Source organism: Trematomus bernacchii, unplaced genomic scaffold (genome assembly GCF_902827165.1).
Source record: "Trematomus bernacchii unplaced genomic scaffold, fTreBer1.1, whole genome shotgun sequence".
NCBI classification, from domain to species: Eukaryota; Metazoa; Chordata; class Actinopteri; order Perciformes; family Nototheniidae; genus Trematomus; species Trematomus bernacchii.
In genome coordinates, this window is record NW_022987733.1 from 2,138,515 (window position 1) to 2,153,722 (window position 15,208).

At 41.2% G+C, this 15,208-nt stretch overlaps 1 protein-coding gene across 4 annotated transcripts in view; it reads right to left on the bottom strand.

The window, feature by feature from the left end:
* Positions 1-15,208, bottom strand: part of mef2d (myocyte enhancer factor 2d) — a 143,139-nt gene that overhangs the window by 25,519 nt on the left and 102,412 nt on the right. For all 4 annotated transcript variants that reach the window (XM_034145862.1, XM_034145863.1, XM_034145860.1 and 1 more), the window contains exons 5-6: positions 12,258-12,477; positions 5,064-5,117 (exon numbers count right to left, since the gene is read on the bottom strand). In XM_034145862.1, coding sequence (XP_034001753.1) covers positions 5,064-5,117; positions 12,258-12,477 — 274 coding nt within the window. The remainder of the gene's footprint in view (positions 1-5,063; positions 5,118-12,257; positions 12,478-15,208) is intronic.

Below are 15,208 nucleotides of genomic sequence, written 5' to 3' on the forward strand. Positions count from 1 at the left end.
GTTTGCTATCAGTCCTGAATCCATATCATTTTTTGTTTATTTACTCTTGTGTTCTCTATAACAAAATTATATTATTAATAACTCACCTGTACCTTATCTGTATATATTAATACTGATAAAGTTGTAAACATATATATGAAAGTAAATATGACACTTCAACTGCCTCAGATCTCATCGCACTACTAATATTGAAAATGACACGTATTGATGTTTTAGGCTTTTGCTAATTGACTTTTCAATGAAACTGTTTAAAAAACTACAAAAACTCTTGTCATGACAACGAGACTCCAGCAGACAGCAGCCTGTTCCTGCTGAGGTCCGAGATAAAAGCATGCAGAGAGAGAGAGAGGGACAGCAGGGACTTTCCCAACCAAGACACACACATACACACACACACACTGAAGAGTCAGTCAGGGTGTGTGTGATAGCAGCAGATAGCAGTTTCTCCATGACGCCGCTTCCAGACGACAGTGGCATGTGACTCTGCTTCATCACACACACACACACACACACACACACACACACACACACACACACACACACACACACACACACACACACACACACACACACACACACACACACACACACACACACACACACACACACACACACACACACACACACACACACACACACACACACACACACACACACACACACACACACACACACACACACACACACACACACAAGTAAAGAAATCAACAAAAACCTGATTTACTGTATGACGGACTTCAAAAGCAGGGAAACACCTGTGTATGTGTGTGTGTGTGTGTGTGTGTGTGTGTGTGTGTGTGTGTATGTGTGTGTGTGTGTGTGTGTGTGTGTGTGTGTGTGTTGTACCTAGTCATGTGTTATCAGGAACTCTTAGAAACAACGTTCTCATGCATTTCAGTGTGTTCATGTCCACTTGAGACACGTTCATAGACCCCAGAGGCATTCCTGTTTGAATGTTTGAGGGGAGAAATTATAAATTGTGGAAAAATATATTGTGACACAAAAATGTGACAAAATGCAGCCGTTTAAATCAATCTAAAAGGGCCGGGTTCCTTAGTCACGTCTTGTGGTTTCTGGCGAGGCTGATTGTTTGAATTACATTCTGATTTGAATAGGAACAACTTTGCTGTCTTATGTTAAAGGGGCCCTATTCTGCTTTCTGGAGTGTTCCCTCTCCTGTAGTGTGTTATATATGTTTTAGTGCATGTAAATGGTCTGCAGAGGCTAAAATCCCTGTGTTCCCTTCAGAGGGAGTTTCTAAAAAAAACAAAATAATTAAATTAAACAAATTAACAACTAAAAAGAGAGAAAAAGTAAGTTTTCACTTTAACTTTGCATAATACAGTGTGTGTGTGTGTGTGTGTGTGTGTGTGTGTGTGTGTGTGTGTGTGTGTGTGTGTGTGTGTGTGTGTGTGATGTCTCGTATTACGAGAGGACGGGCGTGGGAATGTGAGGAATGCCGGGTGACGTCAATGGTGACATTCCCGGATCCCCGAGTCCCCGAACAACAGCTGAGAACGACAGATCAACAGAGGAAGAGGAGGAGGAAGAGGAGGAGGAGGAAGAGGAGGAAGAGGAGGAGAGGGAAGCCGATGGAAGGAGGAAGATCGAGAAATACATGAAATGGAAAAAGATGAAGGTGAGGAAGGAGAAAGATGGAGGAGAGGAAGAGTTATGGATGGAAAAGGCTGTAGAAGAAAGAAAGGGAACAAGAGGAAAATGAGAGGGAGGACAGGGGAGGAGGAAGAAGAGGGGAGTAAAGGAAGCAAGTAAGGATGGAGGGAAGAGACGAGACAGCTGGAGGAGAGGAAAGGAAATGATGTAGAGAAAAGAAAGAGAACAGAAGAAATGGAGTAGGAGTTGACTAAGGGGATGAGGAAAGGAGACAGGAGGTGAACTCTTTTGGAAACGCTTTTTTAAATTAAATTCATATATTTGACAGATTAGCAGCTTCTTAAATATTGTATATATGTTAACTTGTCTTTGGCTCTGATACAGAGCGGGACAGCTCATATCACATCTATTGATTTCCTCTGAGACACCCGGAGACAACACGTCTACCAAGAGGAGAGAAGAGGATTCAAATACGTGCTATTATGTGTCTTATTACTGCAGTGTGTGTACTATTACTACAGAATATGTACTATTACTACAGAATGTGTCCTATTATGTGACCTATTACTACAGTATATGTACTATTACTACAGAATATGTACTATTACTGCAGTATGTGTCCTATTATGTGACCTATTACTACAGTATATGTACTATTACTACAGAATATGTACTATTACTACAGTATGTGTCCTATTATGTGACCTATTACTGCAGTGTGTGTACTATTACTACAGTATCTGTCCTATTATGTGTCTTATTACTGCAGTGTGTGTACTATTACTACAGTATATGTACTATTACTGCAGTATGTGTCCTATTATGTGACCTATTACTACAGTATATGTACTATTACTACAGAATATGTACTATTACTACAGTATATGTACTATTACTACAGAATGTGTCCTATATCTTTCTTATTACTGCAGTATCTGTGCTAATGGGATTTAATGGGGAGATCTGGTCAATGTCACCTCTGAGGAGAGGAGCCAAGACAAGGGACAGGGACAGGGGGATTACTCCAGAGAGACGAGGGGGAACAGCTGATGGAGACAGGAGGAGAGGGGAGGGGGGGGGGGGGAAGCTGCAGAGAAACTCTCACATTACTTACACTTGTAGTTTTTGTTTGGATTATTGAACTGAATATTCTTCATCTTAAAACTCACCTTTTTGCACTGGCTTTTAACACTAGTTGAACATAACACTTTATATTAAAGGGGACCTATCATGCAGAATGCTCTTTTGTACGTCTTTTATACATGAATATGTGTCCCCGGTGTTCCAGGGAACTCACCAAGTGTCAGAAAACACAACCCTCTCTATTTTCCTCCATACCCAAATCTCTAAGAAAGGGGCTGCAACGGATCTGATAAAAACTGATCCAGATTTGAACACTGTCCTGACGTCAGGACGGTGGCGCTACGGCTATTGGGCCAACTCTCCACCTATCAGGGGAATGTGGGGTTGGGCCACGGCCGGCCATTGCCGCTCGAAAGCGCTGGAGACGCTGTAGTACATATGCCAGGCCTGTAAGTGGCGCTGTAGTCTGCCACAAAAGCAGCGAAGAAGACTTCCCGCCAATAGTTACCATGGTTACCCTTCTGTTTATTCTCCGCTGTGGCTCTTTTTCTTTCCCTCCCCGAGGCAAGCGTTTGCTCCCGCTGCTTTAATTCAATGCAATCCCTCCCCGTCGAGGCAAGCACTGTAATTCTCTCCGGTTAGTCCACCAGCAGATGACAAACACCCACCTCTCCGCCTCTTCCAAGGAACGAGGGGACCGTGCGGCAGAGTTTCAGTTTCAGTTTCTTTCGCCGGTCAAGATGTCTGTTAAAGTTTAAATCTTCCGGACAAAATAAGAAAAGTGCCGGTCAAAGGTCTTCTTTGTTATTTATTGAGCTTTAAAACAAATGAATAACGACTCTATATAATAAAACACGGAGGACGGAGATCTCTTTTTCTCCCCCTCTTCTGACAGCCCAGCAGCTGATCAGAGCACGGCTCCCCTCTCCTGCAGGGGGGGCGTGGTCAGCAGAATCAGACCCGTAGACAGCAAACAGCACATAGAGCGAAATGAGGCATGGCTAAAATGCATGATCTGTTTGGTATTTTGAAAACAGAAACGTATAAATATACCTTATATAGGTATGGCCCTACAATATATTATTCAAATATAGCATGATAGGTCCACTTTAAGGTACACATGTTCACCATCAACTAGTTGTTAATTAACATGCATATTAGCAGTATATTGGCTCTTTATTAGTCATTATAAAACACTTATTAATGCCTTATTCTACATGACCATATTCTATAATAATAGGCCATTAGTTGAGAGTTTTTCCTCAATAACCCTCTAATTAGTGCTTATTTATTGCAAGTAAGGAAGTTCTTGTACATGAGTTTTGGTCTTAATATGCTCTGCTCAATATGGGCCTAATAAGGCAGTAATACCACAAGAATAGTAATTCTCCCATAATAACACTTAACAAATATGATCTATTCTTATGTAACAAGACATTAAACTATAAGTGTTAATTGTGTCATAATAACTTAAAATGTGGTATTTTCTAACTCAGAATATGTTCACTAATAAGATGCTCTAATATGCATGTTAATTAACAACTAGTTGACGTGCATATGTGTACCTTAATTAAGGTGTTACCGTGTTTTTATATGTTTCTTGTTATTGTGCTTTTTATCTTGTTTTAATTATTGTTTTATTATTTTACTCCTATTGTGTTATTCTATATTGTATTTGTTCCCCGTACAGCACTTTGGTCAACTGAGGTTGTTTTAAATGTGCTATATAAATAAATAAAGATTGATATTGAGATTAGAGTCAAAGTAAAATGTGGAACTAGAGTCGTCTTAAAAGAAAAATGACAGCAGGCGCCTCGTTGAGTGGAGGAGAGTGTTGGCGCTCTGCTGATCTCTCTCTCAGATATTGGTTGTCCTGCACCAGCTGGCAGACACGCAGCAGGTCAGGAATATTATCACGCTTTTTAAGATTCTCCTCTCTTGGTTTCTGAGTCTGGAAGCTTCCCCAGAGCCGCTGTGGAGCTCCAGAAAGAGTCTCAACTTCCTCCTGTTTCCCTTCAACAACATGAAGCTGTTTCTCTGGACTGACCCTCAGCTGTCGCCACTCAACAAGTGTGTGTGTGTGTGTGTGTGTGTGTGTGTGTGTGTGTGTGTGTGTGTGTGTGTGTGTGTGTGTGTGTGTGTGTGTGTGTGTTGTGCACACGTGACCGCCTGTTGCTACACATAAACTATTCTGTCTGCAGACTTAAGTAGAACTCGTAGGCAACATTAGGGTAGGTGACAAACTGAGGGGTGTGTGTGTGTGTGTGTGTGTGTGTGTGTGTGTGTGTGTGTGTGTGTGTGTGTGTGTGTGTGTGTGTGTGTGTGTGTGTGTGTGTGTGTGTGTGTGTGTGTGAAAGTGTACTTACGGACAGGACTCGGGCACGCTCCATTTGAATTCCCCATATCTCCTAACAGGGCACCTGAAAGAAAAACACACCACGAACATTAAATATATATATATTTGTTTATTATTCAACTAATATTTAATATTGATATAACTAAATAAGCTGAAGTGGAAAGGCAGACAAACACAGCTTATATTAAAAATGACAGCTCTCCTCAGTTGTTGTTTTTCGATGAGGGAGTAGGTTTAAAAATGTATACAATAAATACTAAATAAAAGAAAATGTGTTACAAAATGATGAATAAGGTAATAATAATAAAAAAGTCATGTGCATTGTTGAAATAATAATAATAAAGATACCAAAATATATATAAAAAATGAATTATAATACAAATATATATACACATATAGATCATTATACCAATAGTTTTAAAAATCAATTGAAGACCATGAAAATGTGTTTTATATTCTAGAAATACATATTATTGGTAAACTGGTTTCAGAATATATATATAAGATATTTAAATAAATAACAATAATATTAATTTCAAAATCAGTGATTACTTTTGTGAAAAGTTTTGTGAAGCCGCCATCTTATTTGCTCGCATTAGCATTAGCATTAGCATTAGCCCAGCGCACCAACGGAGAGAGACTAACTTATGGCAACACAAAAAAAAACATGGGAGCGGTGGAGTGATGAGGAGGTGTCGGCGTTCTGGCGATTTACTCGGAGTCCCAACTCCGGGGGACTCCGGGACTTCGGGTGGCAGTATACGCCGTGAAGTTGTTTGCGGCCTGCCAGTAAACCCAAAGCAGAAGAAGAAGAAGTGATGTCAGCGGCTTAATTTGCCTAATCCTCCCTCAGGGACTTATTCCGGTGTGAACGCGATCTACTCTTTAGTTCCAGGAACTAAATAGTTCGGGGGAACTAAGTACCGGGAACTAAGTACCGGGAACTAAGTACCGGGAACTAAGTACCGCCAAGTACTTGGTGTGAAAGCGCCTTATGAGTCATATGGAAAATGTTGTGCATCACCACATTTTAATAGATCAGGTTTCTTTTACAACACCATTATTTCATTGAATATAAAACAGTTATTCTGAACAGCACTGATACTAAATGCTGCAAATCCCATTTTGAAAAAAATATAATTGAAACAAGTGTATCATTTAAAAAGTGCTTCTGCTATCGACTCTCACTTCAGGGTGTGAAGGACGTTAATGGATACAAATTCTGCATCACAGTTAATTCATAAGTGGCGTGCTCAATGGTACTCGTGTCGAATTACACAAGAAATGATTGCACTCATTCTAAAAATTGAGTATAAAAGGTTAATTAAGCACCAAACAGAACAGGAATGTGTGAAATGCAAGGTTTTTATTGGCAGTAACGGTAAGATAACTGCCAATTATCACACTGTGTGGCTTTGTTGAGAAGTTATCATCAAAATAAGTAGAATTATAATTACAGCTTTCAGCTTTTTCTCTATTACGATTTTAATTGTTGTGTTGAAACTAAGGCTAGGTGTTGTTTGAAATATTCAGATTTAGTGGTGGTAAGATGTCTGATAGATTAATGGCAAAAAATATCAGTTTTTGTTGTACAAATATGAAAGCAGTACCTATAGGCGCTTTCACACCGGAGTACTTTTCCCCGTACTTTTCCCCTTTAGTTCCGATATTGCCTGGAATTTTGTGTTCACACCAAAAAGAGAACTTAGTTCATGAGAACTTTTACCCCAATTTTTAGTCCCTGCTAGAGAGGTGGGACTATCCTGGGGAGAAAAAAGTACCAATTTGTGATTGGCTGGGCGGATTGCAAACCACGCCCCGTAAAACTCGGAAAACTTTTGTGAAACCGCCATTGTATTTGCTGGCATTAGCATTATTAGCATTAGCATTAGCCCCGCGTGCCAACGGAGAGAGAATAACTTATGGCAACACAAAAAAACAACATGGGAGCGGTGGAGTGATGAGGAGGTGTCGGCGTTCTGGCGATTTACTCGGAAGGCTTCAGTAGAAGCTGCTGGGAGTCCCAGCAGCTTCTACTGAAGCCAGTCCCCAACTCCGGGGACTTCCGGCCGGGGACTTCGGGTGGCAGTATACGCCGTGAAGTTGTTTGCGGCCTGCCAGTAAACCCAAAGCAGAAGAAGAAGAAGTGACGTCAGCGGCTTCATTTGCGTAATCTTCCCTCAGGGAACTTATTCCGGTGTGAACGCGATCTGCTCTTTAGTTCCATGGGGGTACTAAGTGCTGGCACTAAGTGCTGGGAACTAATGGCGCGTTTCCACTACACGGCCTCGCTCGGTATGGCTAGGCCTCGTTAGGACTGGCTCACTTTATGGCGCATTTCCATTACAGTTTAGGAACTGGGGTAGTATCTATAGTAACGCAGTGTAGGCGGAGCCGTGGCGTCATCTTCAATGAGAACCCCAGAAAAACAACACAGCCGTTAGCTGTTAGCACTCAGAGCTCACAGCTCCTCATATCTGTTCAGAAACTAGACAAAAGTTAAACAAGTACAAACCACAGACTGTCTGTGTCATGGCGAATACAGTCGCTGCTTTATTTATGTCTGTATAGGCCGTTGTTGTGAGTGTGGACGGTCGGAGCATATACTGCGTTAGCTTAGCCAATCTCCATTTAGAAAACACGCATTTTAAAAGGTTTTTCCCCTGCCGTCTGTCTGCAGACTTGTCAAAGCATTAATTCATGGTTTTTACTAACCGGTATCAGTATGTTGTTACTTCGGCATCATTTTGAAACGTGTATTACAATTAAATCACGGTCAAATATGTCCATCTTGTTGTAGTTGTAGCCCCCTTGCCAGCGATTCTCTCTCTAGTTTAGCATACTCAGCCCGACTCAGCCTCGTTGTCTCTGGCCCTAGACCCACGATTTTATGAGGCCAGAAAAACTGTGAATTAGGACCCGCCGGCCGGTACTAGGCCAAGTGGAAACGCAACCAAAAACGGGCCGCTGACGTCACAGCCCTCTTAAACCGTGCTCCGCGCTGTAGTGGAAACGCGCCATAAGTGCTGAGAACTAAGTGCTGGGCACTAAGTACGGCAAAGTACTTGGTGTGAAAGCGGCTTATGTTTATGTCAAATATCAACTATTAAATGATGATAGCGTCGTAGTTGCATTAACACTGCAAATTAGCAAATTAGCTAACCCGCTACATTTACAGTGACATTTTTTATAGCTGTATTTATCAATATTTTATTATAATAACAGTGGATTAAATGACTGTAATGTGAAAGGGGTTAAAGGCACTGGATTATCAATAAAGTGCTTTGCTTCAGGTAGACTTTATATAGTATTTTAGCGTCTTTCAGCACATTGTTTTGGTTTCCCTAAAACAAATGTTTGCACTACATGTGGTGTTTACAGCTGTCCCCAAATATCCAAAAAATACATTTAAAAAATCAATTATTGCTACCATAACATGTCAAAGTAGAGTAATGTACTTTAACCTTTTAGAGCAAACACACATTTCTACACAGCTCAATGTGTTTCAGTACTTTTATCTTCATGTCCTTGCACTATTTCTATTCTATTTTATTTCTATTACTTGCACTATTTTAACTATTTTGTCTGTGTTATTGTGTTGCACTGTTGGAGGAGCCTGTGACCTAAGATTTTCATTGACATATCTACAGTACACTGTAGCTATGTACAAATGACAATAAAAGCCTTGAAATCTTGAAATCTTGAAGTGGAGGTCATGAGGGTTAACTGAGTGATATCTGGCTGGATGGATATGTGGAAAAGCTCCAATAAGCAAACACCATGAACCCTACTCGGTGTAAAGTGGGATTCATATCAGGGCGCCAGAGATGGCAAAGTACACATATTCTTTACTCAAGTAGAAGTACAGATACTTGTGTTTACTCTGGTGAAAGTAGAAGTACTGACTAAACTTCTTTACTCAAGTAAAAGTAAAGAAGTATGGGCTTTGAAATATCCTTAAGTAAAAAAGTACCCATAACTAGCAGCTGTTTTAAAGAGTATCTGACCTCCCTTTATATTAATAGAACAATAATGTCATTGTTAGCTAATGAATGTTTCCATGCTGAACAACGGCAACATGACAACGTTTTCATTGGTCCCTCTTCTTTAGAGAAGACCAGGAAATGATGGATACACGGATCGTGTTCAAATCAATAGGCACGCAATGACTCTAAATAATAATGATCACGCCACCAGACACACATTCAAACTAAAGGAACCAGCCTGTTTGGAAAATGTAAGAAGTAGAAAGTACAGGTATTTGTGTTCAACATGTAAGAAGTAGAAAGTACAGGTATTTGTGTTCAACATGTAAGAAGTAGAAAGTACAGGTATTTGAGTTCAACATGTAAGAAGTAGAAAGTACAGGTATTTGTGTTCAACATGTAAGAAATAGAAAGTACAGGTATTTGTGTTCAACATGTAAGAAGTAGAAAGTACAGGTATTTGTGTTCAACATGTAAGAAGCAGAAAGTACAGGTATTTGTGTTCAACATGTAAGAAGCAGAAAGTAAAAAGTCGTCAGAAAAATAAGTAGTGGAGTAAAGTACCGATACCAGAAACATGTACTTAAGTACAGTAACAAAGTATTTGTACTCCACTACTTCCCACCTTTGCAGGGCGCAGATGAGGAAGAGGAGGAAGAGGAAGAGGAGGGAGAGAGGGGCGTCCATTACGAGGAACCCTCCTGCCTCGGAGACAGCATGTTATGAAAGATGCTGTAATGCATTTGAGGCGCGTTACATCACCTAATTCTGACTCACAATGAGATTACGCCGGTCGGAACAAAGCCTGATAAGTAACCTCGTCTGAGACGCAGAAATGGGGCACAAATCCTTTTAGTCAGAGGGGGAGGGATCGCTGGGAAACACGGAGGCAGCCGTCGAGGAAATGATGGATTTCTGTGTTTATGAAGGTGGTGTGCACTTATCAGACTGACAGGTAATAGAGAGGGGTGACTGGACATCGACACACGCACGCACGCACGCACACACACACACACACACACACACTTCTATGGGCATTTTGAGGCTTTTTGACTCAAAAAACTCTCTTGTTGCAAACAGAGGGAAATAGGTATTTAATGAAAGAGGGATTACAATATCTAAACAGTAATGCAGTGATGTCCCATTTCTGTGTTGGATCCTGAAGGCCACATCTCCCTGGTTCCCTCCACAAAAAAGAATTACGATTAAAAGTAAAAAGCTAATGTTGGGCTATAAAGGAACTACAGCACGGTCACATGACTTCATGTCACCAACGCTAAGCTAAAGGCGGCTAACGTTAGGCTATAAAGGAACTACAGCACGGTCACATGACTTCATGTCACAACCGCTAAGCTAAAGGCGGCTAATGTTGGGCTATAAAAGAACTACAGCACGGTCACATGACTTCACGTCACCACCGCTAAGCTAAAGGAGGCTAATGTTGGGCTATAAAGGAACTACAGCACGGTCACATGACTTCACGTCACCACCGCTAAGCTAAAGGCGGCTAACGTTGGGCTATAAAGGAACTACAGGACGGTCACATGACTTCACGTCACCACCGCTAAGCTAAAGGTGGCTAATGTTGGGCTATAAAAGAACTACAGCACGGTCACATGACTTCACGTCACCACCGCTAAGCTAAAGGCGGCTAACGTTGGGCTATAAAGGAACTACAGCACGGTCACATGACTTCACGTCACCACCGCTAAGCTAAAGGAGGCTAATGTTGGGCTATAAAGGAACTACAGCACGGTCACATGACTTCACGTCACCACCGCTAAGCTAAAGGCGGCTAACGTTGGGCTATAAAGGAACTACAGGACGGTCACATGACTTCACGTCACCACCGCTAAGCTAAAGGCGGCTAACGTTGGGCTATAAAGGAACTACAGCACGGTCACATGACTTCACGTCACCACCGCTAAGCTAAAGGCGGCTAACGTTGGGCTATAAAGGAACTACAGGACGGTCACATGACTTCACGTCACCACCGCTAAGCTAAAGGCGGCTAACGTTGGGCTATAAAGGAACTACAGGACGGTCACATGACTTCACGTCACCACCGCTAAGCTAAAGGCGGTTAACGTTGGGCTATAAAGGAACTACAGCACGGTCACATGACTTCACGTCACCACCGCTAAGCTAAAGGCGGCTAATGTTGGGCTATAAAGGAACTACAGCACGGTCACATGACTTCACGTCACCACTGCTAAGCTAAAGGCGTCTAATGAGAAGCGTGATGACGTTACATATTGTACCAATTTTCAGGTTCATATTAGTATTTATATTTTATATAGAAACGTGAGTGTTACAAAGTGATGTCACTAAGTTCAGGATGTAAACAAAGGAGTCCAATGGAGGCCTGAAAAAAGCAGAATATGGCCTCTTTAAGGTAACATTCATCTTAGTAATAGGGAACAAAGTATTATGGTAATCTCTTTTAAATATACCAGAGCTACCAACACTGCTTTCAAAGCAAGACTATGGTGTTAAGACGGGCTTGAAATGCTTTCCTTTAAACCATTAAAAGGAATCAGAGTTTATTCAGTGTTTGAAAAATGTCTCCACTTTTTCTGCACTGCAACAACACCTGTCAATCAAACAGTGTGGGCGTCGCTGTGAAGTCTGTTTTCTTTTGTAGAAGTTTTTTGTTAAAGAGTCTTCTTTCTCTCTTCTTCAATGTACGTCAAACTGCTGCTGCTGCTTTCAGAAAGTCATCGTCTTCTGAGGAGTTTTTCTTTTTTAAAGAGAGAGCTACCAAATTGAACCTTCACTATTTTACGTGGCTGTATGTGCATTTACTTACTATTAAATAAATGTTTCTGATATTTAAAAATATATATATTTATATTGTTTATTATTGTTTGTTAGCTTTTATATTCTGTAATTTCTAGGGTGATATTTCTGCTTTTTATTATATTATATCCTTTTTTTTATCAATTAGTTTTACTGTTGTTTTGTTTTATAGGCTGTTTTTGTTTTTCACACTTCTTTATTTTTTTAATTTTGCACTGAATGGATTATAAAGCCCAAAACATATTGGATCAATGGGCTTGAAACTGGACATTGCTTATAAATATAAATATTATGATAAAAATGTTTCAAAATGCATAAAAGAATAAATAAAAAATAAAAACGTTGTGGTACTGCAAATAAAGACTCCTGAAATAATTGCATTATGCCACAAAATGATCGACACCACGGGTGTCTCTTACCTGCGCTGGCTGGTCGCTGCGGTAACCCTGGCGACACGGTGTTCCTATGCAGAGTTGGTTGCTGTGGCGACAGGAGGCGGGGGTCTGTGAGGGCGGAGGTGAGGAAGGAGGTTGTGGTGACCAATGCGCCGCCAGGGTTGTTGCTGAACTGCAGCGCTGCGTTCTGATTGGACACGGGCACGGTGACGGGCATGGAGAAGGTGGGCTGAGGGACTGCTGACTGGAGGAGAGACAGGAAGGAGGAGGGGCTTAGAGTGATGTCACACACGTGTATATATATATATATAAACACACACATGCTTTTATCATGTACAGGTGATCAGTTAGTGATCAACACGCAGTCAACAATCACAACAAGAGTGTTTCCAAAACAGACCAGATTTACACGATTATATTCAGCTAAAGGACAACTAGATTTAGACTTTCTTAAATCTGTGTTTTTAATTTTTACTTTTATGTATGCACCACGACATCAAGTCAAATTCCTCGTACATGTAAACCCACCTGGTGATAAACCTGATTCTGATTCTGACACCAATTACTTTGTCATTTTACAATGTAACACCTGAACCTGAAGGTCATTTAGAAAACTTCCAAGGGCGAAGACTTTTACATTTGAACTTTTTAACATTAATTAAGGTCCATTTTTTTATATAAGTAAATACAATTGTTATTATTTAAAATGTGTTAACTAAAAGGGTTTTGGAAATTAACTCTTCAAGCAAACACACATCAAATCTCTCCATCACACACACACACACACACTCAGTTTTATCATGCAAGGTGACTTTGTGGGCCAGAAAGCGGTGTCGCCTCTCATGCCGGGTTAAAGTCTTTAAAGTCGCAGCAGCGGGTTATTGCTTCAGCGTCGGGTTATTGTTGAAATCCCACCGACCCCCCCACTGCTCATCACCTTCAGGAATAAATACCCTGATGTGTGAGATCTCCATGATAAATACCTAAATATCTTCTGCTACCAACACCTAAAATATCCCAAGAGGAAACAACTTTTTCTTTCTTTTTCGTTGTGAGCCTGAAATACAGTCTGTGGGTAACACAAGCTGAAGAGATTTTTGTTCTACGACATTAAATACGTCAGTAAATCCCCAACTGGTGAATTTAAAAATGGCGGTTGCTAACAAGTGTCTAAATCACGCCCAACATTAGCCGCCTTTAGCTTAGCGGTGGTGACGTGAAGTCATGTGACCGTGCTGTAGTTCCTTTATAGCCCAACATTAGCCTCCTTTAGCTTAGCGGTGGTGACGTGAAGTCATGTGACCGTGCTGTAGTTCCTTTATAGCCCAACGTTAGCCTCCTTTAGCTTAGCGGTGGTGACGTGAAGTCATGTGACCGTGCTGTAGTTCCTTTATAGCCCAACATTAGCCTCCTTTAGCTTAGCGGTGGTGACGTGAAGTCATGTGACCGTGCTGTAGTTCCTTTATAGCCCAACGTTAGCCTCCTTTAGCTTAGCGGTGGTGACGTGAAGTCATGTGACCGTGCTGTAGTTCCTTTATAGCCCAACGTTAGCCGCCTTTAGCTTAGCGGTGGTGACGTGAAGTCATGTGACCGTGATGTAGTTCCTTTATAGCCCAACGTTAGCCGCCTTTAACTTAGCGGTGGTGACGTGAAGTCATGTGACCGTGCTGTAGTTCCTTTATAGCCTAACGTTAGCTTTTTACTTCGGAAATCATAAAGTGGTGTTAATATGTGGAGATTATCGTGCTGAACTAAACATGTAAGAATCATAAACGTGTGTTTGACACAGAGATTATTTTGTGCAAGAAATCCAATTGGCTTTTTATCGAGGGAACCAGGGAGATGCTAACTTCCGTGTTTGCCTACAAAAACATGAAATCACTGCACCACTCTTTTTGTAGTCTCGCTAACATTTAGAATAACTGTGCAGCCATAGAACCAACATCCGGGGGTCCTGGACAAAATCAAGAGCGAGGATCTGGAGTTGTCCCGCCATCCGACCCATTTCACCCTGTTCTAACTGGATGTGTGAAAGCAGGTCTTCTATATTTAGAATATGGGCCGCTGTACTCAAAGAGCCCGAGACCCAGTTTAACTGAGAGGAGGACGAGGGCACCTTCCTGCCCTTCATCTCTGCCTCTCGTCCTTCATCTGGGCTGTGTAACTTTTTTTAGAAAGAGGGAGACGAGAAACGATGTAAAAAAATGAAAAGGGGGTAAAAAATGTGTCTGATTAAAGCTGACGGAGAAGCTATCGGTTTTTGATTAAATAATTACAAATAAAAATAAATATTGTCTATGAAAAATTGTTATATAAAATAATTCCGAAAATGATTACAAATGATGGGGACATTTACAAAAAAGTTACAAAAATGTGTTAAGATGTATACAATTAAAATCTGCCACATTTTTTTTAATTTAATCTTCATATTTCAGAGGGAGTTTGTAAATGAGAGTGTACAGACGGAGCTGTACAGTAAGTAGGTTGGGGGGGGGGGGAGCTCACAGCAGCACTGCACACTGGCCAAGCAGGAAGTGAGAGGGGGGGGGGGGTAATGGAGGTATGGATGAGGGGGTGAGGGGGGCGGAGGTGTGTAAACAAACGGCACTGGAGAAGATTTAACGTTGGGGTAGAGGAACGAATTTCAGGAACGGGATGATGGCATATCTAACCAGCAACCTTTGTGTAACGGCTCTGTTGTGATTGGTCAACCGCTTAGAGATGTCCCGCCCCTTAGCCTATCAGGAATTATACTCTGATTTAATGAAATACTTGATTCAATTTGTTAGGAAGTATAAAGAGGACATTTATTGATCATGTTCAGGTGTATATCAGTATTCAGTGTCTCTACGGTGACATGTCTCCATGCTTTAATGTTCAAAAAGCTCTTTATTTGTCTCTTTTCACCCTCTGTCTGAAACCAGAGTCCAGTCTGCTCTGATTGGTTAGCTGGCCGGCTCTGTTGTGATTGGTCG